The following is a 25,477-nucleotide window of genomic DNA, read 5'->3' as shown; positions in this document are numbered from 1 at the left end:
CAAAGCACGGCCTCGGGCGACCTGCCTCCTACCGCTGGGAGAACAGCCCGCTCTCCCCCACCCACTCCGGGTTCCCAGCATCCCTGGCCGCCTCGTCATCTCCTGCCCCGCCAAGGCCCGACCCGTAAGTGGGGCCGCCGGGAGCTCACCGGACCGGGAGCCCCATTCCACACGGCTGGGGCAGAGAAAAGAAACTGAGATTGGGCAGAATCTGCGCCCTTAACAGCCGCGCTACTAGGAGGTCTGTGAGCCCCGCCCCTCCGCGGGACTAACTCTGGGACCAAGTGGAGGGGAGAAAAGGGGAGCCTGTGGTCGCACCTGTGCAAAGGTTCCCGCAGTTTCCCACAACCCTCGCTCCCTAACAAGAGTCCGCGCAGCCAGGTGGGGAGGGGCGCTGGGACCCCCGCCCCCTCCACGCCTCGAACCTGGAGCTGCCTGGTGTCCTGGGAAGGATCTGGCCTGTGACCCTTGAAGGACTGGTGGCGATATAATTTGGTACAGTATTTACTTCTGAACATTGAGTCTCAGAGGGAGGGCCCAGACCATCTGGGGTTTCTGTGCCCAAGATAGGACAAAGGACAGGACTTGGCATAATGGGAAGAGGAGGCTAACATAAAAATAACTTGGAGAAGAGTGAGGGAGGATGAGGGACTAATCCGATCTGCCCCCTCCCTCTCTGCACCTGTACAAGAGTAGGTTCTGTTCCCTCACCCTTCTTGCACCCCTGATTTGGGGGGAAGTCTTTGGAAGCCTTAGCTTTCAAAACAGGGGAGAGAGTCCGCATATACACAGTGCAGTACTGTCAGCACAGTGATAAGGTATATGCTGTTCACTGGTGTAATAGGAGATGAGATGGAACCAGTCTGCCTATGACACACTTAGGTATTGGAATGGATACATGGACATTTGGGTCTTGGAGGATGGGTCCCCAGCATGGAGGGAGGGGGACTGTATTCTAGGCTTAGGGAACAGCATCTGCAAAGATTCAGAAGTACCAGGGGCTTGGCGAGTTCTTCCAGCACTGAGTGATGGAGGAAAGTGGGGGGAAGCCTGTCTATCCAGAGGTGTGGGAGAGCAGCCAGTCCAGATAGTCTGAATTCTCTCTGATGGGCAGTGGGGAGCAGGGGACAGGTAGTTAGGGCTGACATTATGCTTGGCTGGAGATCTCATTGTAGTTCAGGCTGGAGCAAGTCAGATTATAGTTCTGCCACTTGGCCTCTCTGAGCCTGTCTTCTCATCTGTAAAATGTGGACAATAAATCCTGCTCCAGAGAATTGTCAAAATCACTCTACTGTCAGGGTAATGAGATCCAAGTGAGAGGTACTCAGAGAGACTCTCATAGGAGATGAGGTGATCATGGGGGTTGGGGGGGTGATGATAGAGACTCACTGAGAGTTAGAAGAGCAGTATTTGTCACAGATAGGACAAGAATGGAGAGGGAGGGGCAGGAGGTACTCCTAGCCTCTGATCAGTGGCCTGGGGGAATATGGCCAGAGGGGGGTGAAATGACCAGGGAGGCATAACATGACACCAGGTGGTAGTGAGAGAGACTTGGGAGGCAGGATGGGGGCTAGGACCAAATCCATTCTCCCAGACCTAGAGCCAAGTAAGGAGGTAGAGGAGGGACCCCAAAGGGAGGATGAGACCAGGAGGGTGCTATGAGGACAAAGCCAAGGCTGGAGGAAATGCACTGAGAGAGGGAGTGGTACTGGGGCTGACCTCTTTGCCCCTTAATGCCAGGAGCCTGGCTGCCTGGATCAGGCCACCCAAGAGGAGATGGGCCATTGTCCTTAGCTGTCAATAAATGGACAGAGCAGGTTAATTTCTGCCAACACCTGCTGTTTGGTAGAGACAGTCTTTCAAAATGGGAGGATCCATGGGGGAAAACAGTGAAAGTTTGGCAAGCATTTGTTGGTAGCTTTTATGAGTTGGGCCCTGGGTACAAGATGAAGCAAGCGATGGCTGTGAGTCATTCCCAGGGCAGCAGGGAGACAGTTGAGTCTCAGGTGATGTCAGAAAATCTTGGTCAGAGCTAGGACTCAAAAGAATTTAGGTATCCTGCTCAGGTATTAGGGAACCAGGAAGGGCCATGCTAATATATTGGGGTTGCAACACGGTGGTGGCCTTAGTGGGAGGAGCAGGGGCAGGGCCTGTCCTGGAAAGATAGACCTCAGGGTCAGGATAAAAGGTCTGGACTTCTTTTGGGTTAGAGCAGCAGGGGAGGCTCTCAGCACTTTGTGCTCTGGGTGCAGAGGGGATTCAGGGGTCTGCAGAGTCTACCCTGGAGATGAAAGGCTAAAGAGGTGAGGATGACAGAGATTTTTTATTCAGCAGATAGAATAGAAAGGACTTTACTGCAAGCTGGGTGTGGGCCTTTGCCTGTTAAAGTGGGAAAGAGAAGTTAGTTTGGATAAATTGGGTCCGAACAGATCGCGGCATCTGCAGGCAGCTGGGGCTCAGGAGGGAGGTCCTGGTTGGTGAGAGCGGTCAGAGAGATGGATAAGGGTCCTGGGAGAGTGGAGGAGAGGAGGGCCACAGCTGACGTTTAGGGACCCAAGGAGCAGCCTGAGGAGACTGGACAGAAAAGGCCGGAGAGGCAGGAATACGAGGAGTCCGGTGCTGCGGAGTTGTCCCGCTGCTTGGGTTGAGGTGAACTTAAGACTCCAGCCACCAGTGTTCTCTAAGGCCCTGGGAGAAAGGTCAAGGGCGGGGGAGCTTTGGCCCCCACTACCTCTTTCCTCCTCCCCCAGGCAGCCCCGACTATGGGCAACGCGCAGGAGAGGCCGTCAGAGACGATCGACCGCGAACGGAAACGCCTGGTAGAGACGCTGCAGGCGGACTCTGGACTGCTGCTGGATGCTCTGCTGGCGCGGGGTGTGCTCACCGGGCCCGAGTACGAGGCGTTGGACGCGCTGCCTGATGCAGAGCGCAGGGTGCGCCGTCTGCTGTTGGTGGTGCAGAGTAAGGGCGAGGCCGCCTGCCAGGAGCTGCTGCGTTGCGCCCAGCGGACAGCGCGCGCGCCCGACCCCACCTGGGACTGGCAGCACGTGGGCACTGGTGAGAGTGCGCTGGGCAAGACCTAGGTCAGAGTAGGGGGCGTGGCGGGGGCGGAGTCCTAGTCTTCTGTAGAGATGGCGTGTGCACGGGAAACTGCAAACCGGTATGTTGAGCTTGAGACGGTTCCACCTCTGCCCCAGGCTACCGGGAACGAAGTTACGACCCTCCATGCCCAGGCCACTGGACGCCCGAGGCAGCCAGCTCGGGAACCCCATGCCCTGGGCTGCCCAGAGCTTCACACTGCGATGAGGCCGGAGGTCCTGAGGGCTCTGAAGCAGTGCAGTCCGTAACCCTCGAGGAGTTTGAGCCAGAGGTGGAAGCTGAGGACACTGAAGGGGCTGAGCCCTCTGAAGGGACTGAGGCAGAGGTGGAACCACAAATGGATCCGAATCCAGAGCCAGAGCCAGAACCAGAGCCGGAGGCAGAACCAGAGCCTGAACTGGAGCCAGAGCCTGAACTGGAGCCCGAGCCCGAGCCAGACTTTGAGGAGGGGAATGAGTCTGAAGGTGTGAGGCTGCCCAAACCCAGTGCCAGGCTGGAGGGAGGACATGGCCCATGAGGCAGAGGGCGGGCTCCAACTGACTGACCACTTTCCCCCTTTATCTCTAGATTCCTGAAGACCAGAGTGCTGACAGGCTGCTCCCTGCCCAAGCCGGATAGGACCTGGGATCCTGCACTGGCAGGATGGGATGCCACCAAGGCTCTGCCTGGCCCAGTATTCACTGGAAGTGAATAAACTCCTGAGGGACGACCTGGGCTATCTGTGATTCTGGCTGTTTGCCCAGGAACTACGGTGTGGATTTGTGCTCTGAGTTCTAGTGACCTGGGCAGCCCTGTCCTCAGTCCTCACCACTCAGTCCTCAGCCCTATTTCATCAATAGCTCAAGTTGCATCCCTAGGGGACGAGGGTCTGACCTGGGCCCTCTTAACTTCCTGAACCATTTGGGGGCATGTGTGGTCACCAGCCTTACTTCATGGAAGCCCCTGGGCCTGGCACAGAGAGCCAGAGAAAAGGGACTTCTTTCCACTTAGGGAGGGCTAGCGCTCACAGCATTGGGAAGTGAGATTAGGAGAGAGAAAAAGGAAGGGATCTTTGGTAGACAGAGACCACACACTTCACTGTAATTGTTTTAATTGTCTGGCTTTTCTCAGGACTGGGAGTTCAGAGAGGGTTCTGACCAGTGACTGGCACACAGAAGGCGCTCTATGCATATTCACTGACTAAATGAATAAGGACTTTCCAGTTGCATTTCCAAGTTTTACAGATGGGAAAACTAATGCCATGAGTGGGAGTGGGACTAGGTCAATCTCACACAGCCCAGTCTGAAGTGAAACTGGAGGCAACCACAATCTCTGCATCTCTCCTGGTCCAGGATGGACTCAGGACTTGGAACAGAAACTAGGGGCCTGCCCCTCAGGCTTGATTGTGGCTGTAGCCAGGCTATGCCAACCTCTGCCAGAGACCAGCTGTGAGGGTGTGGGCAAAGACAAGGACAGCAGAGGAGGGGATGGGGGGCAAGGCCAAGTGAGCGCTCAGACTCCACTCACAGGACCTAAAGGGAGGGGGGCGGAGAGCGAGAGGTATGCTAGGAATAGTCGGTGCCTTCCAGAGGAGTCCTCTTCTTCCCTCCCACCAAACCTTCAGAAGCTGCTGCCTCCCAGCCCCAGGAAGCACAACACATAAAAAGGGAAGGAATACATGACCAGTAGGAGAGGCTAAATGCTGGAAAGCATATCCCAGCCCAGCTGGGTCTCTAACTACCAGGACCCCTGCCCCTTGAGTCTGTGTGAAAGCCAGGACCTTAGGCTCAGGCAATCACCCCAGGAGAAGGGAGATCCCCACCACCAGGACCCAGTGAGAGGTAGACAGCATGAAAGCTGAAGGAGCACCAAGGGGCCAGGTGGGGGAAGGGAGACTGGAGGACACAGATACCCAAAGTCATCTCATGCAAGAACAAGTTTCTACTCCCAAGTCACTCCCCATCCCTATCCATGCTCACCTTCCCTGCTGCCCCCGGCCCTCCCCTCCGCTCCACAGACAAAAGGAGGAGGGCAGACTCAGTTTGCCTGACATGCTGCTGGTCCCCAGGCCCCTGGAGGCTAGCAAGGGACACAAACCCACTAATGTTGCTACTCCTCCCTCCTGAGATGCTCCTGCCCTTCCAGTTCCCCAAGAAACACCCAGGCCATGGAAGCACAGAGCATCCAGCTTCGTGTTCTGGCAGCTGATACGGGGCCCTCTGTAGCCCTCAACCAGCATCAGTCAGGCAGCAGGCGGCCCAGCTCTGCTTCATCCAGCCGGTTGGTAGCCATGATATGCTCCAGCTGCTGCCGATAGCGTGCCAGGTCCTGCATGAAGTGGGGCACCCGGGTATTGTCCAGTATCCCATGGGGCCGCAGGTGGTCTACATCCTCATAGGACACCTGCAGAGAGGAAGCTGGACCTGAGGGGGAGGCAGGAGCCCTGGTTTTCAGACAGCTGGTCCCAGCTCTCTACCAAGGGCTCATTGCCCGTTGCTCCTGGAACTCTTGCCTTCCCCTTCCTGATTCACTCCCAATGTTATATACCTGGAGGCTCAGTCCTGGGTGTTCACGCTTTCTCTCAATACTTTTATCATCTATGCCCTACAATCCCCTCCTGTCTCTTGCTTAGCTTCTCCCCTCACCTCCAAACCTTGGTGTCCAACTGCCTTCTGAACACCTTCCCCTGGATAGCTTTCAGGCACCTTAGATTTCCCATATCCAACAGTGAATTCCTAGGTGTCACCTTATGCCAGCTCCACCCTCCTCCCAGTCTCCTAGGTCAGATTCCAGGGAGGGGCCCTGGATTCTGCGATCCTCCCACTCAGGGTCACCCCTGAGTTCTAGGAATTCCACTCTCTGAAGAGCTCTCCCGCTTGCCCTCCCTCTCCATCAGTTCTACAGGAGTGACTGGAAAGACCTCTTCCTCTTCCCCCTGCACTTTCTTCCCTAAGTCCCGCTCTCTAATCCACCTCCCATATGACATCCAGAAGGAGCCTTCTAAAGCAAACATCTGTGCTGAAAGCTCCTCTGCTTTCCCATTGCTTCAGGTGAAGTTCACCTTCCTCAGCCTGGCGCAAATACCCAGTGCCAGGGACTTGATCCCCGGCCATTTCTCTAGCCTCTTTCCCCAGGCCTTCCTGACTGCTTCTTTGGCCTGGATACCATCTTTGAGATGCAGTATCTACACACACACACCTGCAAGTCAGATCAAGCACCTGCAAGACTGTCATTTCATTTCCTGTGTCATCAGAGAGGCCTGGTATCCAGGACTCAGTCAAGCATCCATCAGAGGATCAGGGAATACTGCGATGAGGAGAGCTTGCTGGGACCTATGAAGTCCCGTGGTCCGCCACTCACCTTGCCCAGAGAGGTCAGCAGCGGGAAATCGATGGTCTGGCGGTGCCGCAGAATGCGCACGATGCCGTCCAGGTACACCTGGTCCTTGCTGAAGCAGCCTGTGGGCACGGGGACACCATGAGCCCCTACACCTGAAGCCACCCCTGTCCCCAGCCCCAACTCAGGGCACTTCCCCGAGTAGGCACCCACCTGGCAGTGAGGTGTCAGTCTGGCCGCGCTTGGCCCGCACGCAGTACTCCCAGCGCACATCAGCGTCCTGCACGTAGCGCGCCAGGTCCTGGAAAAGCTGGCGGAAGGACATGCGCGCAGCACGATGGATGGTGTAGTAGAGCAGTGCTGCGCGCCACAGGAAGGGCTGCTTGCGGAACAGCACGCTGTGCAGGCTGGCCAGGCCCTCCTCGGTGGGATTCGCTGGCCGCAGCCCGTACTGCAGCCGGCCCTCGGCGTTGTGCCACGGCTGCCGCGCATTGTTCACACCCCGCAGGTAGTGCGTGCCTGTGGGAGAGCGAGGGGGAGGCAGTGCTGGGCGGGGCATCCCAGGACCCACCCTGCTGCACCTCTAGCCAGTGACTCAGGCTCTCACACAAGCCCTCTCCGCCACCCCTGCCCCAACCTGCATACTCACCCAACCTCAGGCAGCATGAAGACCCTCCTGGGGTGAATTCGCAGTCAAGGACCCATAGAGTTTCACATACAAGAATCCTTCCTCACCTGTCCAGGGCTACACACACACACACACACACACACGCACGCACGCACACACACACACCTCCCAAACTTACACTGCTTTCCAGCCCCCCAGAGAGGAGCAGGAACTCACACACCACCCCAGCCCCGCATTCTGCACACCCATATCATTTTGATAGTCATACTGATGTCCCCATCAAAAACCATCTTTGGTCCACAGCAACAGGATTCTTGATGAAGGGGGATAGACAGAATAGTAATTATTGTCCTGTGCTCTCCTTTCCAGCCTGGCCTATCGGCTCCTAAACCTAGCTCTGTGTGTCCTCAGCCAATTCCATTACCACCCTGGAGGGCCTGTGTGTTGGCTGGGCTAGTGGGACCGTCAGGGTTCTCCCTCTGCCCTGTTGGGGCCTCAGCAGCTTTGTCCCTACTGTCAAGGAAAATCAGAGAGGAAGAGGAAGGAGAAAAAGATACCCAAGAAGAGTGAGAGATGAGGATGAGCCCAGAGAGTGAGCAGGCACGTTTGGGCCTACCTCTGTGAGCCAGAGGGAAGAGGTGACTGCTCACGAAGAGACAGGGCCCATCCTCGAAGGGAATGGGGTGAAAGAGAAGGGGTGGAGTTACTGGGGCCCCTCACTGCCCCCCACACCCCAGTCCCCTCTTTACCCCTACCCACCCACCCACCTACCCACACCCTGACCTATCTCGTGCCGCAGCATGCCCTCCAGCCAATACTGGCGGGCTCCAGTCAGGTTGATGGCCAGTGTTGGTCGGCTATTCTCCACCATCATCACTGCCTGGGACAGCAGATCTTCACTCAGCTGCACCACAACCTGCAGGCAGCAGCAGTACCCTGAGCCATGGCTACCAGCCCTAGGGCCAGTGTGCAGGTGGACCCACTAATGCCACAGTGCAACCAGGCTGGACATTTGGCCAGTATACCCACCCTTTACCATCTCTGCTCAGAGCCAGCTCCCACCTTATTGGGCCAGGACAGGGGTTTGCCAGGGATCACTAGCTGGCCAGGTATGGAGCTGGGCCTGGCACCACCCACTGGGTAGCCTAGTTTGGGGCATGTAGAAGAGGGGCCTTGCAGGCAGGGCAAGCTCACCTCCCCAACGCAGCCCTCCTTCTGCATGTATTTGCGAACAATGGACCAGATCTGGCACTTGGTCAGTAGCTGGCCCCCGGTTGCAGCCTCAAAGTGTTCATAGGTGCCAAACTTCTCCAAGACAGCTTCAATGATGCCAACTGCCTGCACACAGGGCCGCAGTGGCTGGTCAGGCTAGGCCTCTTGGGTGGTCAGGGCCAGGGTGAGGTGGGCAGGCTGGACTGACCTGATGGATGAACTGTCCAGAGGCCTCACAGTACTTCTCCAACACAGCTGTAGGCATAGGCTCCTGGTACTCGAACTGTGGGTTGTAGGTGTAATGGGACTGGAAGAACTTGTCCCGCTCATGGTCCATGTTGGTTGGCCGCAGGGCCACCAACATGCAGGGGCTCCTGCTGGCACCACGGCCTACATCCTTTCGAGTCTTAGCAATGTGAGGCAGGGAGGCTGCAGACCGCAGGGTGCCCCCACCTGGCTTCCGTCCTCGTCCAGGTGGGGCCTGGCTCTGGGTGCTGCCCCCCCGCCGGCCAGTACTATTTACGGTGTAGGTGCTCTCACTGCGACGCATGTGGCCACGGTGGCCCAAGCGCACCTCTGAGAAGGACTGCTGCTCAGGCCGGGGTTGCAGGGCTGAGGAGACTGACAGAGCCAGGGGCAAGGCCAGGGACTGAGGCCAGGGGTACAGCGGTGTCCCATCTCGGTCTGAGGGCTTCAGCCTACGGCCCAAGGATGAGGGACTGGCTGGTGGGCTGGGGGGTGCCTGCTCATACACCTGAGCCCCTGAGTCCAACACCATTCTGTCTTGGGGGTCACATCCAGCTTGGCCACTCCAACTCCCCACACTGTCGTCTTCTGGGGACACAGAAGGGCATGTGGAGGACAGCATGAGTCGGTGTGGCCTGAGGACCAGGAGGCCCTGTGTTCCACACTGCCCTTGCCGGGTCCCCAGGAGTCTGCGTGCCTGCCCTCTCAACCCCAACGTCCATTCCCTCCAGCAGGCTCAGTCAAGCAAGCTGGACTGGGAGAAAGCAGGAGGAAGAATTTTATACACCCACCTAGATGGTGGTTCCTGGAATACCCTTTAGCCTGTGAGGTCCTGATAGCAAGGCATGAGCCCATACTCATGATTCTAATCCCTGTGTACAGCACTCACCCATGCTGGAAGCTGGTACAATGTAGCTTCAGCTGTTGGGTTGATGGTAGGGGGCCTCACTACCTTCCACCTGCTTTCCACCTATGGCATTTTTTATTTCCACACCTTCTCCTCCCACCTGGCTCCACCCACTTCCTCCAGACCATTTGGTGTCAGTCAGTTTGAATGCCTCCATGCCCCTTGCTTATGTTAGTCCCTCCACCTGGAATGCTGTCTCTCCACTGGGCCATCTGTTCAAATCCAATTTAGAATCAGCTTTTGGGGGGCAGATGGAAACTTCAGCAAATCCAAGCTAATCCCTGGTCTGTCTCCTATCAGAAGCATCTATCTTTCTAGTTGGTCAGGGCACTTAACTCTGACTCTGCACCAGGGCTCAGTCCAATCCAGTCTTTCTCCAGAGACTGACTGAAGGCTCCAGGTTCTGAACTCTCTTACCTGCTCAGGGACACAATTAGAGCATTTCTCCTCTCTCCTATATCTCCTACATCATCAAACCTTTCCTCTCTGCTGGATTCTTTCCATCAGCATAAACACATGTTGTCATTTCTCTGTCTTAAAAAAACAAAACAAAACCCTCACTTGACCCCACACTCCTCCAGCAATAGCACCACTCCCTCTAGCTGCTCCTCACTGCAGCACATATCAAGAGTCATCTATACTCATTGTCCATTTCCTTCTTTCCTGTTCTCTCTCAAATTTCACTCGTTAGGCTTTCCCCCACCCCCAATCTCTATTGAAACTGATCTGACCAAGGTCATCAATGATTTTCATGCTCTTGTCACAGTTAATCACTTCATCCACTTGGCTCCCCAAATCTCCTACCTCACTAACTGTTTGTTCTTGTTCTTCCTTGCTGGTCATCCCTATCTTCCTGACCTCTTAACACTGTAATGCCCGAGGACTTGGAAACTTCTCTTCTCTTTTCCATTTATGCTCACTCCCTGGATAATCTCATCCACTCTCAAGGTTTTAAAACCATCAGCCCAGACTTCCTCCATAAACTTCAGACCAGTGTTGCCAGTTCTCAACTCAACATCTTTACTGGAATATATAACAGGCATGTCAAACTGAACACATCCTCTGTCTGGAATGTTTTCCCTCCATATAACTGCAGGATTCACTCTCATTTTCTTCTCATTTCTGCACAAATATTAGAAAAGCCTCCCTAAAACATTCTCTATAAAATAGTAAATCTTCTCTCTCCTCTCCACCACAATCTCCCCTTCCCCACATTATTGTTCTCTGTAGCAGCTGTCACCATCTGAAGTACAGTATATTTGTTAGTTATCTGTTTTCTCCTTTTGAGTGTTCAGTGTGTTCCCAGAACCCAGAACAGTACCTGACCCAGAGCAGTTGCTTAAGAGCCCTTCTGCTTCTCAAAATTGGAATCCTTCCTTCCTTCCTTGCACTGTTTCCCCATCTAGATCTGATCCCTTCCTCCCCCCCCCCCCACTTCCTTCTACCAGCCTAGGGACCAGCTGATTGAAAAGATTTCCGGCCTTAAGCTGCACTCCCCTCAACTAACTGTACACTTTCCTGGACTCCTCCCTATCTTCCCAGCCTCTAACTGGACCAGACCCTTCATCTTTCCTTCTTGCCTTCCACCTACCTCTTCACAATTACCAGACTACGCCTATTTCTTTCAAGTCTCAGGTCCTTCTGAGAAGAATGCCCTCCCAGTGTCTCCCTGGAGTAAACCTAACCATTTTCAGGGCTTGGGTTAGGCCTCACCTCCTCCGGGAAGCCTTCCAGGATTCTTAGAGGTTCCCAGTGCCTAGGCGGCCTCTATACCGCCCTAGGCTGTCATTGACATAGCCTAGGTCCGTGTCCCCCCATCATCCCCTGAACTCCCTGAAGGCAGGGACGGGTCTGATTCACCCCATTGTCTCGAACACCCAGCTCTAGATGCAGAATGAATGAAAGATGGCTGGGGGAGGAACCCAGACTGAAGGCGGGGTCTGGTGACAAGTGAGAGGGTGTGGCCTGTGCCAATAGGAAACACGGGGATTGGAAGAGGAGCCAATGGGGATGGGGAGATCGAAGAGGGGCGTGACCTGCAGCCAATAAGCAGAGGGGGATGAGGCAAAGAGCGTGCCCAATGGAGGGCGGGGCCAGAGGACAATGAAGGGGGGAATTCCCTGATAGGTAAGGCGGGGTCGCATCGCGCGCCTTCTCGGCCTCTTGGGGATGAAAGGGTTCCGTGCCGCACCCCCACCTGTTCGCCGCTCTTTTCGCCGACGCCGTTCCCCCTCTGAAATACCGGTCGCGGGCCTCCTGGCCCGCGGGAGTTGTCGCCGAGAACCCACGCACTCGGGCGCGCGCACGCTCACGCGAAGGCGCGCGGATTCGCGTCAATCTCCGCAGCGGCGCGCGCCCGAGAACACAGCTGTGGGTGGGGCCAGGCAGGGCAGAGGGACGTTGTCCGCCGCTAGATCACGTCTATTGTCTTGATCCCTCCCTCTCCACAAGGGCCAGGCTGGTTTCAGGACTTCATTTGGTACCCGGCCTTGGAGTCAGGGCCAGGGAGACACGAACTCACTGCCCCGGAACGGATACATGGGGATGTAGTCCGCGTAAGGTGGCAGAAGCCCGGGTACTTGGGCATTGATTCAGGGATAAGTGGGGTACAGCGGGTAGATCGGTGTATCAGGACTGGAGCCAGGATATCTTAGGTGTGTCACTGCGTGTGGACCCCCTAATCTTCACGGACACTTATTTCACCCTCCTCCCTTCCCCAGCACACACAATTCAGGCATACAGGGGCCGTGTACGCTGCTGTATTCAGGGGCTTTATTCTGCTGGCAGTCGGGAGTCAGGCACAGGGTCCCGAGGGAAGGCAGGAGGATGGAGCGGGGGTAGGTGTTGGCACAAGGCTGAAGAGTGCGCGGCGACCCGCGGAGGGCGATGGCTGAGGGCCGGCCTGCAGTGAGCTGAGTGCAGCTAGGCGCTGCTCTCGGGACACGTCCCCGCGCAGGTCCAAGAGGGCGGAGACGTGATCCTCACTACAGGGAACCACAGAGGTGCGTCAGCCCCGCCCAGTCCTTCCCAGTTCCCTCCTTCCTTCCCGCCCCCATCTTCGCACCTCACGTCAGGAAATTGTTGCCGCAGGCCTGCCACCTCCAGGCCAAGCATCGTGGGATCGCGGAGGTTCAGCAGCTTTCTCAGGGTGAGCAGCACTGACGCACATTGAAAGCTTTCCTCCAGGCCCTGAACACGTCGGGGTAGGTCTTGCACGGGCCCTCAACTCCCACCCAACCACTGAGACTCCCACCCATCTGCTCGCCCAACAAGCTCTCACCAAATTGAGGAAAAGATCCTGGAGCTTGGCGGCATCGTGCTGCAGGCGCTCGGCAGCCTGGTTCCGCTCATCGGCACCACGGCACACTAGGCGGCCCTGCATTAGCGCACACAGGTACTGCAGAACCACGGTACGCTCAGCCTCTGCCAGCAGCAGCTGCGGAGAGGGCAATCAGGTGGGTCCTGGAACCCTTTCCCATTGGAGCTTTCCCTAACCCTCCTTCCCCCCAAGTCGCACCTGGACCGCTGGATTCCGCACACGCCAGAAATCCCGGCAGAAGCGCGCGGTCCGCTCACACACATCATCCAATAGCTCCGGGCTCGACAGCCACTGGCGCGAGGGCAGAGCCATGAACAGGGGCTAGGGGATGGGGACAGAGACGGGACTGGAAGGCCGATCTAGACTAGGCATTCCGCGCAGAGACCCCCATACATACGCTGTATCTCCTCCCACCCCGATCCCCACCTGAAACCTCACCTGGAGCTCCACCAGCAGCGCCTCCAACACCAGGCGGCATATCCTTCTCTGCAACTCCTCCAGCGCTGCCTCTACCGGAGCTAAGGCCCCTGAAGCCACCCCGTCGGGCTGCAAGACCGACACGGAGGAACTGGACCAACCAAAAGTACAGCTTCAGGACCAAGGCCAAGGCCCTCACGGCCCTTCGTTGTCCAGCCGCTCGGGCGCCACCTAGTGGCGCAAGTGTGTGCAAGGAGGGGGCAAGAAGGGCGTTTCCCCGCACTCCTGAAGGTCTGGGGTGTGGACTTAAGGCATGGACTTAAGGTGCGGTGGGCTCAGTGAGCTAGAAGGGACACAGCCCAGATGGCCCTGCCTCTAATTCGCAGTGTGACCTTGAGCAAGTCATGTCTTTCGGTTTATGTTTACTCATCCGTAAGGGGGGAGAGTTTATTCCAGTCTGGAGGCAGTAAAAATCAGCAACTTGTCTGCCGTGTCTGCCCCCATCCCAAAGAACATAAGATCCAAGAGGAAGGAAATTTTTTTCTGTTTTGTTTACTGCTGTAACCCTAAACATTATCTGGCACAGAGTAGGACCTGGTAGGTATATGTTGAATGAATGAATACTTGAGACGAGGTGCCAGGCACTGTGGTAGGTACTTTACATCTGCTACCACATGTGATTCTCACAACATTCCATTCTTACCCATATAATACTAATGAGAAAAGTGACATTCAGAGAGATTCAGTAACTAGCTCAAGGTCACACAGTAATTAGAACTGGGATTGGAACCCCAGGTCTATGTGAGTCCAAAGTTCCTAATGGCCTACTGTGGCTGGATCAATACCTAATAGATGTTCAGTCAGGGGTTAGTGAAGGTGGGGTTCTGTGGGAGCCTTCTGGTACCTGAGTGCTGATTGGTGGTTGAGGGCAGCCAATAGGTAGGACACATAATGAGGGGCCATTGCTTCCCCTCTGAGGTGGTCTCGGGAGAATCGTATCAGGGCATCACTGAAGCTGCAAAGGGTAGAGGAGGCTTCTGTACCTGCTGTCCCTCTGGCACCCCAACAACCTCTGTTCCAGGTACTCTGGCCCCACCTCCAAGATACCCAAGGGCCCTGTTTGAAGGAGCCTTTTCCCACTGGTGGGCCTTATTCACTCGGAGCCCCTTTGGGCTGCCCGAGGAGCAAGGCCAGGTGTTGGGGATGGATCAGTGCCTTGGCAGACCTCCTCAGGAATGCTCCCAGTTCTGACAGTGCCATGCCATGCACCCGCCGCTGCAGTGACTCACTGACCAGGCTGGTTACTCGAATATTTTCTTCCAGGATCTATAGGCAGGAATGGGCAGCCATTAGCAGAGTCCTAGTCCTGCCCTCCCCTTCCCCTATGGGAGCTGCCCACCTGCCCACCACTTCCCACCCACCTGCAGCACGATGGCTGGCATTGGTGAGTGATAAAAACCAGATGGGTCTGTGTCAGGCTCTTGCTCCCGGCCCCACTCAGCTACTTCCCCATCCAGTGCTTTCTGCAGCCACTGCACCACATTTGCCTGGGGGAAGGGAGGAGGGGCATCAGGATATAACAGGACACTGACCCTGCTAGAGACAGGTCAACATGTTACTCTACAGATACAGGCACACAACTAGTAGCAGAGCTTCTCTGGACCTCGGCTCCAACTACTCACCCGGACTTTGGACACAAATGTTGCCTCCAGCTGCTCGATATTCTCCAGGGTCAGGAGAGGCTCCAGCTGAGACACATCAGCCTCAGGCCCCAACTCCAGGCTCCCCATCATTTCTGGCCTGGCGATAGGTGGCCCAGTGTCACACTGAGCCCCCAGCTTTCTGGTCCACCCACTTCCCATTGCCCAAAGGGCACTGACCCCAGGTACACATGCAGTGCCCAGTGCAGCAAGGTGAAGGCATCAGCAGCTCCCAGCTCAGGCCCTTCCATGAATTGCTGTAGGCAGCGGCGCAGGCCACTGTGCAGGGTGTGGGCCCACAGTTGGACCACCTTGTAGTGCGGTGGGCAGCAGGGCGCTATTAGTGCCTCAGCTGTGGCCAACTCGGCTGGTAGAGCCACCCGCAGAGCCTCCAGCCACCCGGCTAGGGCCCCTGGCCCAGGCAGCAGATGTGTCCCAAAGTGGACCCGCTCCAGGCCCTCCTGTAGTGCCCGCAGACAGCGTTGCCGCCAGTCCCGGGGTGCCTGCTCCAGGGAGGTTGTGCGGCCAGTCTCCACCTCCGCCACACGCACAGCTGCCACCAGCAGGGCTGGGTCCTCCCGTGCCAGCTGCCCTGCAGCCCCTACAGCCGCCTCCACAGCCTGGCCCAGTGCCTCAGACAGAGGGCCCAGCCCCTCAAAGATAGGCAATTCCAGGTCCCCCAGAGATTCCCATGTCTCCTCTTGCAGTTGTTCAAGCTCCCGAAGGCTCACATATGCCTCCAAGAGCTGTTGGGCATCAATCAAGGACTGTGTGTGGGCCACTGCAGCTGGCACTAAGGAGGGAGAAAAGGAGACCGCCCTGGGTCTCAGCCTTCCCACCTGTGCAATGGATACAGGATCAGATGCGAAGGTCCTGGGGCTGGGATGATGTGTAAAATATTTAATAACTAGTATAATAGAGCATTGGCCAATCTGAAAAGATCCAGGGAAGGTCCTAGAGGCCTGGTGGGCCAGGGGTAAACCCTTGAGCTAATGGAACATGAGGAAGTCAGGGATCCTGGAAGGAAAGCAGGGAAGAACTGGAGGACCATTCTAATGGCTATTCACCCACACTGTTAGGGGAAAATTTCAATTTAACAACCAGGATGGCCAGAGCTGCTTGACTGGGTGTCCTTCCTGACTCAGACATCCCATGCTCAGGAACACCAGAATGAGCTAATTTGCACCCTGCTTCATATGCCATCTGAAGCCTGAGTTACTGTCTGGGAGGTTCCCGGTGTGTCACTCCATGCAATCTCCCACGAATGCCCCAGCCCCTTGATGGGTGTTTGTTGACTGTTGGGCTGAGGCGCAGAACCCCTGCATACTCACCTGCCCGCAGCCGAGGCAGCAGCTGAGACAGGGCCTGCAGTTGCTGGTGCTGGCTAACCTGCTCCCGCAGGGGCTCTAGTGCCTGTACAGCCTCTGCCATGCCCCGGAGCAACCCACGGGCCTGGCCCAGGGCCTCACGGGCTTCCTGCACAGCCTCAAGGCCCTGGGCCAGCTGCCACACACCAGTCTTCACACCCTCCAGGTACGACTGCACCACTGACTGGGAGGGAAGCAGCCAGTGAGGCCTGGCTAGCTCTGCCAACCACCCCCAGCACCGCTGCCCCCTGCCTGATACCCACCTTCATGCGTGCTTCCAGGGAGCAGGTGCGCTGCACCTCACGACTGCGGTACTGGCCCAGTCTGACTAGCTGCTCTGGCCGGTAGAAAATGCCTGAGGCCCACTTGAGTGCTGCACCCCGGGCCAGCTGCTCCGCCCTCTGCTGCTCAGGCCACTCAGGCCCTGGGCAGGAAGAGACTGGACAGCCATGTCAGTTGGGCAGGGCCTGAAGGAAGCAGCTGCCGAACCTGCTCCCCTTCCTGCTCTTCAGTCTGGCCCCCAGGGCAGTCTACTCATCTCGCTGACCGATAGAGCTCCAGCCAGACTTGGCAAGAAGGACCCAACCCCACCATTCCCATCTTTCTGGCCACATCCCTCTCCCAACCCACCCGGAAGGTCTCATACCAGGAAGAAGTGCAGGCTGCGTTTCGTTCTTGGTTGTTGAGTCCATGGCAGGCCCTGGAGGAGCTGGAGCTGAGGTGGGAGTCGGGGCAAGGGTCTGGGTTAGAGCAGACAGAGTGGATGCTCCTTTGAGCTGCAGGTTCTGTCTAGGCCCCTCCAAGGAGGAGGAGGGAGGTTCTTGCCCAGCCCCCTCAGGAAATGCAAAGGAGGAGGGTGTGATGGGCAGGTACCTGGGAAGCCTTCCCCTGTAGGATTTCTTAGTTTTGCCCTGTGCAGATGCTGAGTGAGGCAGGGTAGGCACAGACCTCCACTGGACCCTGCTCCTGCTGAGTTGCAGAGGACAGTTTGGTATGGAACTCACCAGGCCTGACCAGAACTGACCAGGCATCCAGTTCTCCCTCCTCCTCAAACAGCCTTGGCCTTGAGGATGGCCCTCTCCCCCGGCCCTCACAGCAGAGCTGGGCACTCCCTCCACTGGCTAAGAGGGCCTGGGTGGCCTTGGCTCACACCTCAGCATATAGCACAATTCCTCTTCCCAAGGAAGCCTGTGTCCTACCTCCCCGCCCAGGAGCCCCCTCCTCCCTCCAAGGTCCCTTCCTCTCCAAGGCCACATACAGAAAGGAAGGAAACTGAATCTCTGGCATTTTATTCCCAACAGGAAAGAGCATCTGCACTGTGGGATGGGGTGGGGAGGGCTGGGCGCCACTTCCTTGGGGGGAGGGGAGTGTACTCCCTGTGATCAAGTCTTGACCAGTACACCCAGGACCTCTTAGTGCTCAGAACACAGACATGAACCAGATGGCCCCAACCTGGGGTGGAGAGTGGCTTGTGCAAATGCAGACAACAATATCACAATATGAAAACTGTGTTGATGGGCCCCTCAGAGGAGGGTGTGTACCTCTGCAGAGGAGTGAGAGATCACAGGCTGTTGTGAATAATATGCGTGGTAGGACAGGGGCCCAAGGGGTATGAAAGTTTTTATCTTGAGAGTTAAAGGGGGCCATGGAAGAGACTACTGGGTAGTAATAATGTAGTGGACGTTGGTGAACCACCCAAATCCACCCTTCAAGACAAAGGCACTTGTTCCCCTAGTTGCCAGGAGTGTAGGCTGCTGAGGTCTCACAGCTGAGTCTCTGGGTCAATTTTGGGGTACAAAGGCCCAGTACCCCTGCCTGGGCATGGAACGTCTTGGAAGGGTCACCCTAGTTTTAGAGCCCCTAGTAGGATGGGCTGAGGTCTCTATTATAACTGCATTCACCATTTAATTCCTTCTCTGTCCAATTCAGTTTGTCTTACTCCCTTATGAGTGTGGATCCTCAATAAACTTCTTGCAGGCAGTCCCTGTCTCAAAGTCTGTTTCCCAGAGAACTTGACCTAAAATAAAAAATAATAACAATAATAAATAACGACAATGTTAAAAATAACAACATGATACCAGCAAACACATAATCCTTCCTACATGCCAGGAACTGCTCTAAGTGCTTTATATATGTTTATACATCGGTAAACACGTTTGCATTGGGTGAAAAGTGGTTATAATTCCGTGGCCTCTGAGCACTGCAGTGTGGAGACAAGAGAAAGATGAGGCTAGAATCAGGGAAGGGATGTGGGGATGGAGACAAGTGGACAAGCTAGATGTAGTTAGTGCTTGCTGTTTGGCAGGAAGTGAGGTACGAAAATAGGGTAGGTGACCCCAAGAGAGTGGGGCAGCTTCCCGGAGCAGAATTGGGAAAACATATTGGGTTCATCAGGCAGCGTGTCTCCTTTCCTAAGACGTGGAGTTGGGCAGGTTGGCCAGTCAGGGAGGTTCCGGTGGCTCCCCCTTTTCTACTTCCAGGGCTGCCCACTGGCTTGTTCCACATGTCTCCACACCATGTCCTGTCTCCCGGGCTTTGCGGGTTGTTTTCGTCCTTTTCGGCGGTTGGACATTTGCTGATGGTCCCCGAAGTTTTGCGGCCGTGCCCGCAGAGAGGCATTCTGCCGGGTTCCCTGGGAGAGCAGGGGGCGGAAGCGGAAGCAGATACGCTGGCGCCGGCGGCGGGGTGGCTAGGAACGGAAGCGGAAGTGGCGGCGGCGCCGGCCTGGCCTGGCCTGGCTGAAGGGAGGCGGCGGGCTGGCGCGATGGCGGAGGCCGGGCCACAGGCGCCGCCGCCCCCGGGCACCCCAAGCCGGCATGAGAAGAGCTTGGGACTTCTGACTACCAAGTTCGTGTCGCTTTTGCAGGAAGCCAAGGACGGCGTGCTTGACCTCAAGCTGGTGCGGCCGGGGCTGAGGGAAGACAGGGGGGAATGGTGGAGCAGGCCTGGGCCGGTAACCCCGGCGGCCTAGCGGAGCCCTCAGAGAGCAGGCCGCCATCCGTATGCTTTCTCAGAGGAAGGATGCCGGGAGCGGTTTCATTCATTCGGCTGAGGCTCTTGGGTGTCCGCTATGTGTTAGTCTCCGGGCTGCGGGTGCTGATCCTCGTGGCCCTCCCCGCCTGGTGTGGGGAAAAGAGCATCAGCATAACAGTCCAGGGTGCGCCAGGCCTCTTCCCGCTCCGCGGTCCTGAGTTGCTTTAGTGCCTGGGAGGAGGCTTGGGACCTAGTCCACCCCCTTTTCAGACCGCTCCAGACCAAGTCTCAAGGTAGCCGGGGGTACGCCTGAGAATGGGGTTGAGCATCCTCCACTCTCTTCTGTGTGCCAGGCAGCTGACACCCTAGCTGTGCGCCAGAAGCGGCGGATTTACGACATTACCAACGTGCTGGAAGGTATTGGGCTGATCGAGAAAAAATCCAAGAATAGCATCCAGTGGAAGTGAGTCGGGGCCCCTGGTAGGGTAATGGGATCTCCTACCCAGAAGTGTCAGGGGTGAGGGTTGGAGGGTGCTGGAGAGAGCAGGGGCCATGGGACCCAGAGTTTCCTGGCAGCTCCTCTCAGCCCCACTCCCTGGGCTCAGGGGTGTGGGGCCTGGCTGCAATACCCGGGAGATTGCGGACAAGCTGATTGAGCTCAAGGCAGAGATCGAGGAGCTGCAGCAGCGAGAGCAAGAACTGGACCAGCACAAGGTGTGGGTGCAGCAGAGCATCCGGAACGTCACAGAGGACGTGCAGAACAGCTGATATCCTCCTGACAGTCCATGCTCCCAGGGAGTGGGTGAGGGGCCCTCTAGTCAGCTGGGTTTGCTCTGTGTTACCCTGGGCTCCATCCCTCTTGGGAGGATGGTCCTGCAGCTTCTGGCCAGCTCCCAGCCTCCAGCTCCCCTCTCAGAGCCCCTCCCCCACCAGTCTTGGCCTGTGATCCCTCTCCACATAGACCCCAAGCCCCAGTACTTCTGAGAGCTTGTATGTCAGATCTTAACTAAAGAGCTGGGTCTTCTCTGTGGTGTGCCATCTGTCACCATAGGCAGGGCCTCAGTTGTTCTCCTTAACCCTCACACCTTGGCCTACGTGACTCATGAGGACATCTGCAGATGCTTTGCTGGTGAGCATAGCCTGGGTCTGGGGAAATGGGGGTGGGGTTGGGCTGAGCCACAGCCCTGAGCAGTGGGCTCAGTGCCCAAGGAGAGTTCCATCTCTTAAGAGGGTTCCTGGGGCCTGCCCAAAGGGGAACCAGGCAAGGTAAGTCCTGGATTTGAGAGTCACTGGGGCCCTGTGGAGGCTAACTATACTGAGAGGGTACAACAATCCTGGGATGGGTGTCTGGGTCAGCACCCATCTGCTCCGTGCCCTGGTTTTGGCTTCTCAGGTATGACAGGCATATGGGGGGAAGTGTGTGTGCATGCTTGTATGCAGAGGGCAATGGCTCCCACTTTCAACTTATGGTTAGTTTAATTGCATTGTGGATACAGGAACTGTTTCTTCTCCATTTTGCACCCCCCCAGACTGGTTCTGAGGAAGGGATGTTGGCCTTGGCCAGAACACCTACATTTAGGGAACAGCCCCATCAATTGAGGAGTGAGATGCCCATGGCCAGCAGTCTTTCGTTCCACATGTTTGAATCCAGATTTTCTGGTTACTGACCCCCCCTGGGCTCTTGGAAGGAGAAAAGCTTTCGTTCTCTGCCTCAGTCACAGTGGGGGTTGGGTGAGGCCTGCTGTCTAGCTCCTCACAGATCATGATCTCCTTCCTTGCTCTGAGGGACAGGCACCCCTATTCCCAGCTCAAACTGAGTTCCTGGGCTTTGACCCATTCTCCTTGTTATTGTAGGAGACACCCTCCTGGCCATCCGGGCTCCGTCAGGCACCAGCTTGGAGGTACCCATCCCAGAGGTGGGTACTCAGCCCAGGCAGGCGGGGTTGGTTGAGGGCGGGTGCTGGCTGTGGAGCCCGATAAGTTCCGGGTGGGGCAGGTAGGTTGAGGCCTGGGGTTTGGGGTTATCTAGGAGAGCAGGCAGCCTGGGGTGGGAGAGGACACTGTGGCCCTGGCCCAGAATCAGGCAGGAGCCAAGCCTGCTTCCAATTCCACCTGCCCCACACCCCCAGGGCCTCAATGGGCAGAAGAAGTACCAGATTCATTTGAAGAGTGTGAGTGGCCCCATCGAAGTGCTGCTGGTGAACAAGGAGGCATGGAGCTCACCGCCTGTGGCGGTGCCTGTGCCACCACCTGAAGATCTGCTCCAGAGCCCACCTGCTGTCTCTACCCCTCCAACTCCACCCAAACCTGCTGTGGCCCTGCCCCAGGATGCCTCACGCCCAAGCAGTCCCCAGATGACTACGTCTACCTGTGTCCCCGGCACCACTGAAGCCCAAGGGGTGGCCAGTCCAGCAGCTGAGATCACAGGTGAGGCAAGATGGGTATCTGGTGATAGATGGGGTGATTTCTGGGGCCCAAAAGGAATTGTGGAGTGCCATACTCAGAGTTGGAAGAGACCCTTTGGGGGTTGTCCCTTTCCTGGCCGCCAGCTAGCCTTCCCTTGCTATCCCAAGGGAGCTCTTTTTAATAGGGAAGTTCTGACTGTATGAAGGGGTATTAGTGGTGGCAGTTTTTCCCCAGATTCACCTCACTTGCCCTGGCAGCTCCTCTTGAAGTGTGGTCTCACTAGCCATGTCCATGAGTCTTCCCTCCTACAGGTCTCATGCCACTGTCCCCTTGAGTGCATCATTTTTAGGTTCTCTCTTCATGGGTTACTGGCAGTGCCTAACTCTCCTTAGGCCTGGGAACCAGAGCCATAGTCATCCTGGGTATGGGTTCTAGCACGGCCAACTTCAGTGTCCCACTTTCTGCCCCCAAGTGACTGGGTTTGGGGCATGTGGTTGCAGTGAGTGGTGGTCTTGGAACCAATAGCAAGGACAGTGGTGAGCTCAGCTCACTCCCGCTGGGCCCGACCGCACTGGACACTCGGCCACTGCAGTCCTCTGCCCTGCTGGACAGCAGCAGTAGCAGCAGCAGCAGCAGCAGCAGCAGCAGCAATAGCAGTTCATCTGGACCCAACCCTTCTACCTCCTTTGAGCCCATCAAGGCGGACCCCACAGGTGGTGAGTACTTGTTCCCTTGGGAGCATGGGGAACACAGCCTCAGCCAGTCCTAGGTCAGAAACAGAATTGGGGCTGGAACCCAGCTCTTCTATCTCCTCAGCCAGAGCAAGAGTCAGCCCCTGCTGTCAACCCTGCCTTGACTAGCGCTCTGCCAGCTGGTGCTGGTGGCCCTTTGCCCCCCTTCCTGGGCTGACAAAACTCCCTGGCCCTCTCTGAAGCCCTGCTTGCCACCTTTGAACACAGGTCTCAGCAAGGCGAATGCGCTCACTTGGGGAAGGGGCTATGGTATGGTCCTCAGGCTCCAAAGGTGGGCAGTACCCTCCCAGGAGAGGTGATGTCATCTGCTTGGTGTTTCCTCTCCATCCTGCGACTTCTTCTAGGACTCATTCTCCTCAGCCCACAAGTACCGTTCTCTCCTCACTAAATGACCCTTTTTCCTGTTTCCCCATCTCTCACCTTCCCTGCCTCCTCTTTTTCTGGACTCCTCGAAAAAGTCATCTTCACTCCACTCCACATCTTGCTCTCCTAGTCACCCTTCAGGTTCCAGCAGTCAGGAGCCCTGCACCCACCCCACCTCCCATGCTACCCCAGTGCTGCCCTTGATAAGTTGCCCAACCCTGACTGCCAGCTCTAGCAGGTTTCTAGGCTGATGTGCTCTGGTGCTCTTTTGTTCCATATTGATACTTTTCTCCTCCTTTGGCTTTAATGATGCCAGATCTCAGTTCTTCTCTCTCACTGGCTCCCCTTCTGATCTCTCCCTGGCACTTCCTTAGACATTGGCACTTCTCAGGTCTCTGTCCCCTTCCACAACTGTGGAGGGCTGTAGTTCTGGGTAGATGAACCCCTAACCTCTGTCTTGCCTAGGTCTTTTGCTGGAACTCCACATCTCTTGTGTCCACATGCCTTCCTGTGCACATCCAATGGGTACTTCATTCCCATGTGTCCTCAACTGAAACTTGCTTTTCCACCTCTGTGTATACCCTACCATTGGCCCTTGTCACCCAGGCCTGACACCTGGGTGTCACTCCAGTTCCATTTCCTTCTCCCTCCTTCTGCTCCCCACATCAGCTAAGTGACTTTTCTTCCAGATATCTCCCATCAGTGGCCTCTTACATCCTTAACACTCAGGATCGCTGCTGGCCACCTGTACCCTAAATTCCTCAGCAGCATCCTCTTTACCCCAACTGACAAGAATCTATCTGAACACAGCCTAACTGGCATTTCTCTGTTTACAAAAGTACCTTTAATGGCTCCCTAAGGGCTGCTGGATAAAACCAAGCCCCTAAATGTGGCATATGAAATTCCTCATGATCCAGCCCCAGCACTCCTCTCCAGAGCTTCATATTCCTCTGCTTCCCATGTGCGTCCTCCCAGTCAGACCTTTGTAGCAGAGGTGTCACCCTGTAGCACTAGCCCTTGTTGAAATGTCTGCCTCCTCCTCTGCCAGGTGACGTGGCCTGGGGTGTGGTGTCTGAGCCTGGGACTGAGCAAGTGCTCAGCAAGGGTTGGGGATGGACAGGGCATCAGACAGGATATGCATGCTGAGCCCAGGAAGGAGGGGGTCTGCTTGCCCTTCTGCAGTACTTCGAATTAGAAGGGCTATACCAGTCACCTACAAAGGGCCTTTGGTACCCTGGGCTCAGCACTGAGGAATTCGGGTCAACAAGGAAGACTGACAGACAATGCCAGCTTGTCCTGGGGTAGGGCCTCCATCTCTTCAGCTGTGTGGAGTCCCAGGGTGGGTGGTATAGGATCTGAGGAAATTGGGGGCTAGAGTGGGACCAGGCTGGCCCTCTGTGCCCTTGAGCATGGCTCTTTTTGTCTTTCAGTTCTGGAACTCCCCAAAGAGCTGTCAGAAATCTTTGATCCCACACGAGGTAGGGCTGCATTCCTCCTTGGGGCAGGAGTAAGGATCTTACAGTTGATTTCTTGCCCTTCTGAGGACCTATGATTGTGCTTGATACCTGGGCAAAGTGTAAAAGTTCCTGGGGGGTAGGTATGGGGGGGATCCCCTTTATCAGCTTTAGTGGGTGGAAAGGCAGGACCCAGAATGTAACTGAGCTCTCCCTCTTTCCTCAGAGTGCATGAGCTCAGAGCTGCTGGAGGAGCTGATGTCCTCAGAAGGTGGGTGGCCCAGGAAGGTGGGGGTGGGTGTGGGCAGGGGGTTGGTGGCTGCTGGGTGGGACCTTGGCTGAAGGCCTCAGCCTGGTGTTCTCTGCAGTGTTTGCCCCTCTTCTCCGCCTTTCTCCGCCCCCCGGAGACCATGATTACATCTACAACCTGGACGAGAGTGAAGGTGTCTGTGACCTCTTTGATGTGCCTGTTCTCAACCTCTGACTGACTGGGACATGCCCTGTGTGCCTGGGACACAAACTGTCTAACCTGAGGGCTGCTTGGGGACCTCCCCCCACCCCCACTGCTACAAAGCTTGAGAGCCACAGACTCCTGGCTTCCCCAGCCTTCCCTGACTGCACAGTTCTGGCTACAACTCCTACACAGCACCGACACCTGTACAGTGCTAGGAGAGCAGGGGAAAGGGGCTCAGCCCCTCCACGGTGGAGCCAAAATACTTGCCTCTCCTTTTCTGGGGCTTGCCCCACTTTGTGCCCTCCCCAAGCCCATGCTCGGCTGCTACACCCAGTGTCACAGAATGAGGAGCTGAATTCACTCCATAGGGCAACTTGTCTAACCCCACTGCCCTGTTCCTGCCATGTCCTCTCCCTCTTAGGAGGGAAGTTGGGGTGGAGCTCAGCACTTTCCAGCACCATCCTAGCCTCCTTTACTTCTCTCCCCCCCCCCCACCCCACCCTTGACCCTGTTGACCCTCCTGGACCTCTCTCTCCTGTATCCCTCTTCTGCCTGGCCTTTAGCCTTGAGAACCTGTAGGTGGTGGTGGTGGTGGTGGTGGGTGCTAACAGAAAGGAACAGAGGTCTCTAGCTAGGAATCTGGGCAGGTGAGTCCCTGAGGATTGGCCCACCCTCCTGCTGCCCCATAGCCCACCTCTCTCTATTCATTTACCCTCATTTAGAGCCATTTGCAGAGATTTAGAAAGATTTGCAGTAACAATGGATTCCTATATAAAGATTATTTTTATACTTTTTGCAGCAAAAGAAAATTGTAATATTTGTACAGTGTCCAAGTGAATAAAGATCTTGCCTAAGGCTACTTCTG

General features: G+C 56.2%; 4 protein-coding genes across 11 annotated transcripts; 2 read left to right on the top strand and 2 right to left on the bottom strand.

The window, feature by feature from the left end:
• Window positions 1-84: 84 nt before the first annotated feature.
• Window positions 85-3,813, top strand: NOL3 (nucleolar protein 3). 3 transcript variants are annotated; one of them, XM_019656111.1, is made up of 4 exons: window positions 85-241; window positions 2,751-3,057; window positions 3,198-3,563; window positions 3,667-3,813. In XM_019656111.1, exons 2-4 carry the CDS (start codon window positions 2,763-2,765, stop codon window positions 3,672-3,674), a joined length of 669 nt encoding a protein of 222 aa, XP_019511656.1. In that variant the 5' UTR covers window positions 85-241; window positions 2,751-2,762; the 3' UTR covers window positions 3,675-3,813. The 3 variants fall into 3 exon arrangements, with proteins under 3 accessions (XP_019511656.1, XP_019511649.1, XP_019511643.1); XM_019656104.1 differs by having other exon boundaries at window positions 85-495; window positions 2,755-3,057; XM_019656098.1 differs by having other exon boundaries at window positions 85-495.
• A 359-nt stretch (window positions 3,814-4,172) lies between these two features.
• MATCAP1 (microtubule associated tyrosine carboxypeptidase 1) lies at window positions 4,173-12,057 on the bottom strand. 5 transcript variants are annotated; one of them, XM_019656055.1, is made up of 8 exons: window positions 11,605-12,057; window positions 8,463-9,088; window positions 8,237-8,380; window positions 7,826-7,958; window positions 7,064-7,090; window positions 6,628-6,933; window positions 6,439-6,536; window positions 4,173-5,481 (listed from the first exon to the last, which is right to left on the bottom strand). In XM_019656055.1, the coding sequence occupies exons 2-8, from the start codon at window positions 9,030-9,032 to the stop codon at window positions 5,317-5,319; spliced, it is 1,443 nt and encodes a 480-aa protein (XP_019511600.1). In that variant the 5' UTR covers window positions 9,033-9,088; window positions 11,605-12,057; the 3' UTR covers window positions 4,173-5,316. The 5 variants fall into 5 exon arrangements, with proteins under 5 accessions (XP_019511600.1, XP_019511609.1, XP_019511619.1 ...); XM_019656064.1 differs by lacking the exon at window positions 11,605-12,057 and adding an exon at window positions 11,121-11,513; XM_019656074.1 differs by lacking the exon at window positions 11,605-12,057 and adding an exon at window positions 10,999-11,113.
• Window positions 12,058-12,157: 100 nt separating this feature from the next.
• Window positions 12,158-18,105, bottom strand: EXOC3L1 (exocyst complex component 3 like 1). Of its 2 annotated transcripts, XM_019656006.1 has the most exons (15): window positions 17,410-18,105; window positions 17,084-17,179; window positions 16,857-16,925; window positions 16,474-16,649; window positions 16,175-16,394; window positions 15,024-15,636; window positions 14,826-14,943; window positions 14,565-14,690; window positions 14,369-14,469; window positions 14,048-14,158; window positions 13,165-13,294; window positions 12,925-13,047; window positions 12,688-12,843; window positions 12,472-12,596; window positions 12,158-12,391 (listed from the first exon to the last, which is right to left on the bottom strand). In XM_019656006.1, exons 1-15 carry the CDS (start codon window positions 17,519-17,521, stop codon window positions 12,202-12,204), a joined length of 2,466 nt encoding a protein of 821 aa, XP_019511551.1. In that variant the 5' UTR covers window positions 17,522-18,105; the 3' UTR covers window positions 12,158-12,201. The 2 variants fall into 2 exon arrangements, with proteins under 2 accessions (XP_019511551.1, XP_019511562.1); XM_019656017.1 differs by lacking the exons at window positions 16,175-16,394; window positions 16,474-16,649.
• Window positions 18,106-18,156: 51 nt separating this feature from the next.
• On the top strand, window positions 18,157-25,471 carry E2F4 (E2F transcription factor 4). The gene is made up of 10 exons (XM_019656045.1): window positions 18,157-19,109; window positions 19,537-19,646; window positions 19,789-19,950; window positions 20,269-20,312; window positions 21,038-21,099; window positions 21,313-21,610; window positions 22,090-22,305; window positions 24,135-24,182; window positions 24,385-24,429; window positions 24,527-25,471. The coding sequence occupies exons 1-10, from the start codon at window positions 18,714-18,716 to the stop codon at window positions 24,640-24,642; spliced, it is 1,497 nt and encodes a 498-aa protein (XP_019511590.1). The 5' UTR covers window positions 18,157-18,713; the 3' UTR covers window positions 24,643-25,471.
• Window positions 25,472-25,477: the final 6 nt, after the last annotated feature.

The sequence above is a fragment of the Hipposideros armiger genome, unplaced genomic scaffold (genome assembly GCF_001890085.2).
Source record: "Hipposideros armiger isolate ML-2016 unplaced genomic scaffold, ASM189008v1 scaffold_9, whole genome shotgun sequence".
Classification (NCBI taxonomy): Eukaryota; Metazoa; Chordata; class Mammalia; order Chiroptera; family Hipposideridae; genus Hipposideros; species Hipposideros armiger.
This window is presented reverse-complemented; position numbering and strand designations above follow the sequence as displayed.

Excerpts from the sequence above, each read along its gene's own strand:
- E2F4 (XM_019656045.1), top strand. The coding sequence starts at position 18,714 with ATGTCTCCACACCATGTCCTGTCTCCCGGGCTTTGCGGGTTGTTTTCG. Across the intron at positions 21,611-22,089 it reads TCCAGCAGCTGAGATCACAG|TGAGTGGTGGTCTTGGAACC; the intron begins GTGAGGCAAGAT and ends ATGTGGTTGCAG. Across the intron at positions 24,183-24,384 it reads AATCTTTGATCCCACACGAG|AGTGCATGAGCTCAGAGCTG; the intron begins GTAGGGCTGCAT and ends CTCTTTCCTCAG.
- NOL3 (XM_019656111.1), top strand. The coding sequence starts at position 2,763 with ATGGGCAACGCGCAGGAGAGGCCGTCAGAGACGATCGACCGCGAACGG. Across the intron at positions 3,058-3,197 it reads CTGGCAGCACGTGGGCACTG|GCTACCGGGAACGAAGTTAC; the intron begins GTGAGAGTGCGC and ends CCTCTGCCCCAG.
- MATCAP1 (XM_019656055.1), bottom strand. The coding sequence starts at position 9,032 with ATGGTGTTGGACTCAGGGGCTCAGGTGTATGAGCAGGCACCCCCCAGC. Across the intron at positions 7,091-7,825 it reads CATGCTGCGGCACGAGATAG|GAGGGTCTTCATGCTGCCTG; the intron begins GTCAGGGTGTGG and ends AATTCACCCCAG. Across the intron at positions 5,482-6,438 it reads TGCTGACCTCTCTGGGCAAG|GTGTCCTATGAGGATGTAGA; the intron begins GTGAGTGGCGGA and ends TCCTCTCTGCAG.
- EXOC3L1 (XM_019656006.1), bottom strand. The coding sequence starts at position 17,521 with ATGCTCTTTCCTGTTGGGAATAAAATGCCAGAGATTCAGTTTCCTTCC. Across the intron at positions 15,637-16,174 it reads GCTGCCTCGGCTGCGGGCAG|TGCCAGCTGCAGTGGCCCAC; the intron begins GTGAGTATGCAG and ends CTCCCTCCTTAG. Across the intron at positions 14,159-14,368 it reads CTGGGAGCATTCCTGAGGAG|CTTCAGTGATGCCCTGATAC; the intron begins GTCTGCCAAGGC and ends TACCCTTTGCAG.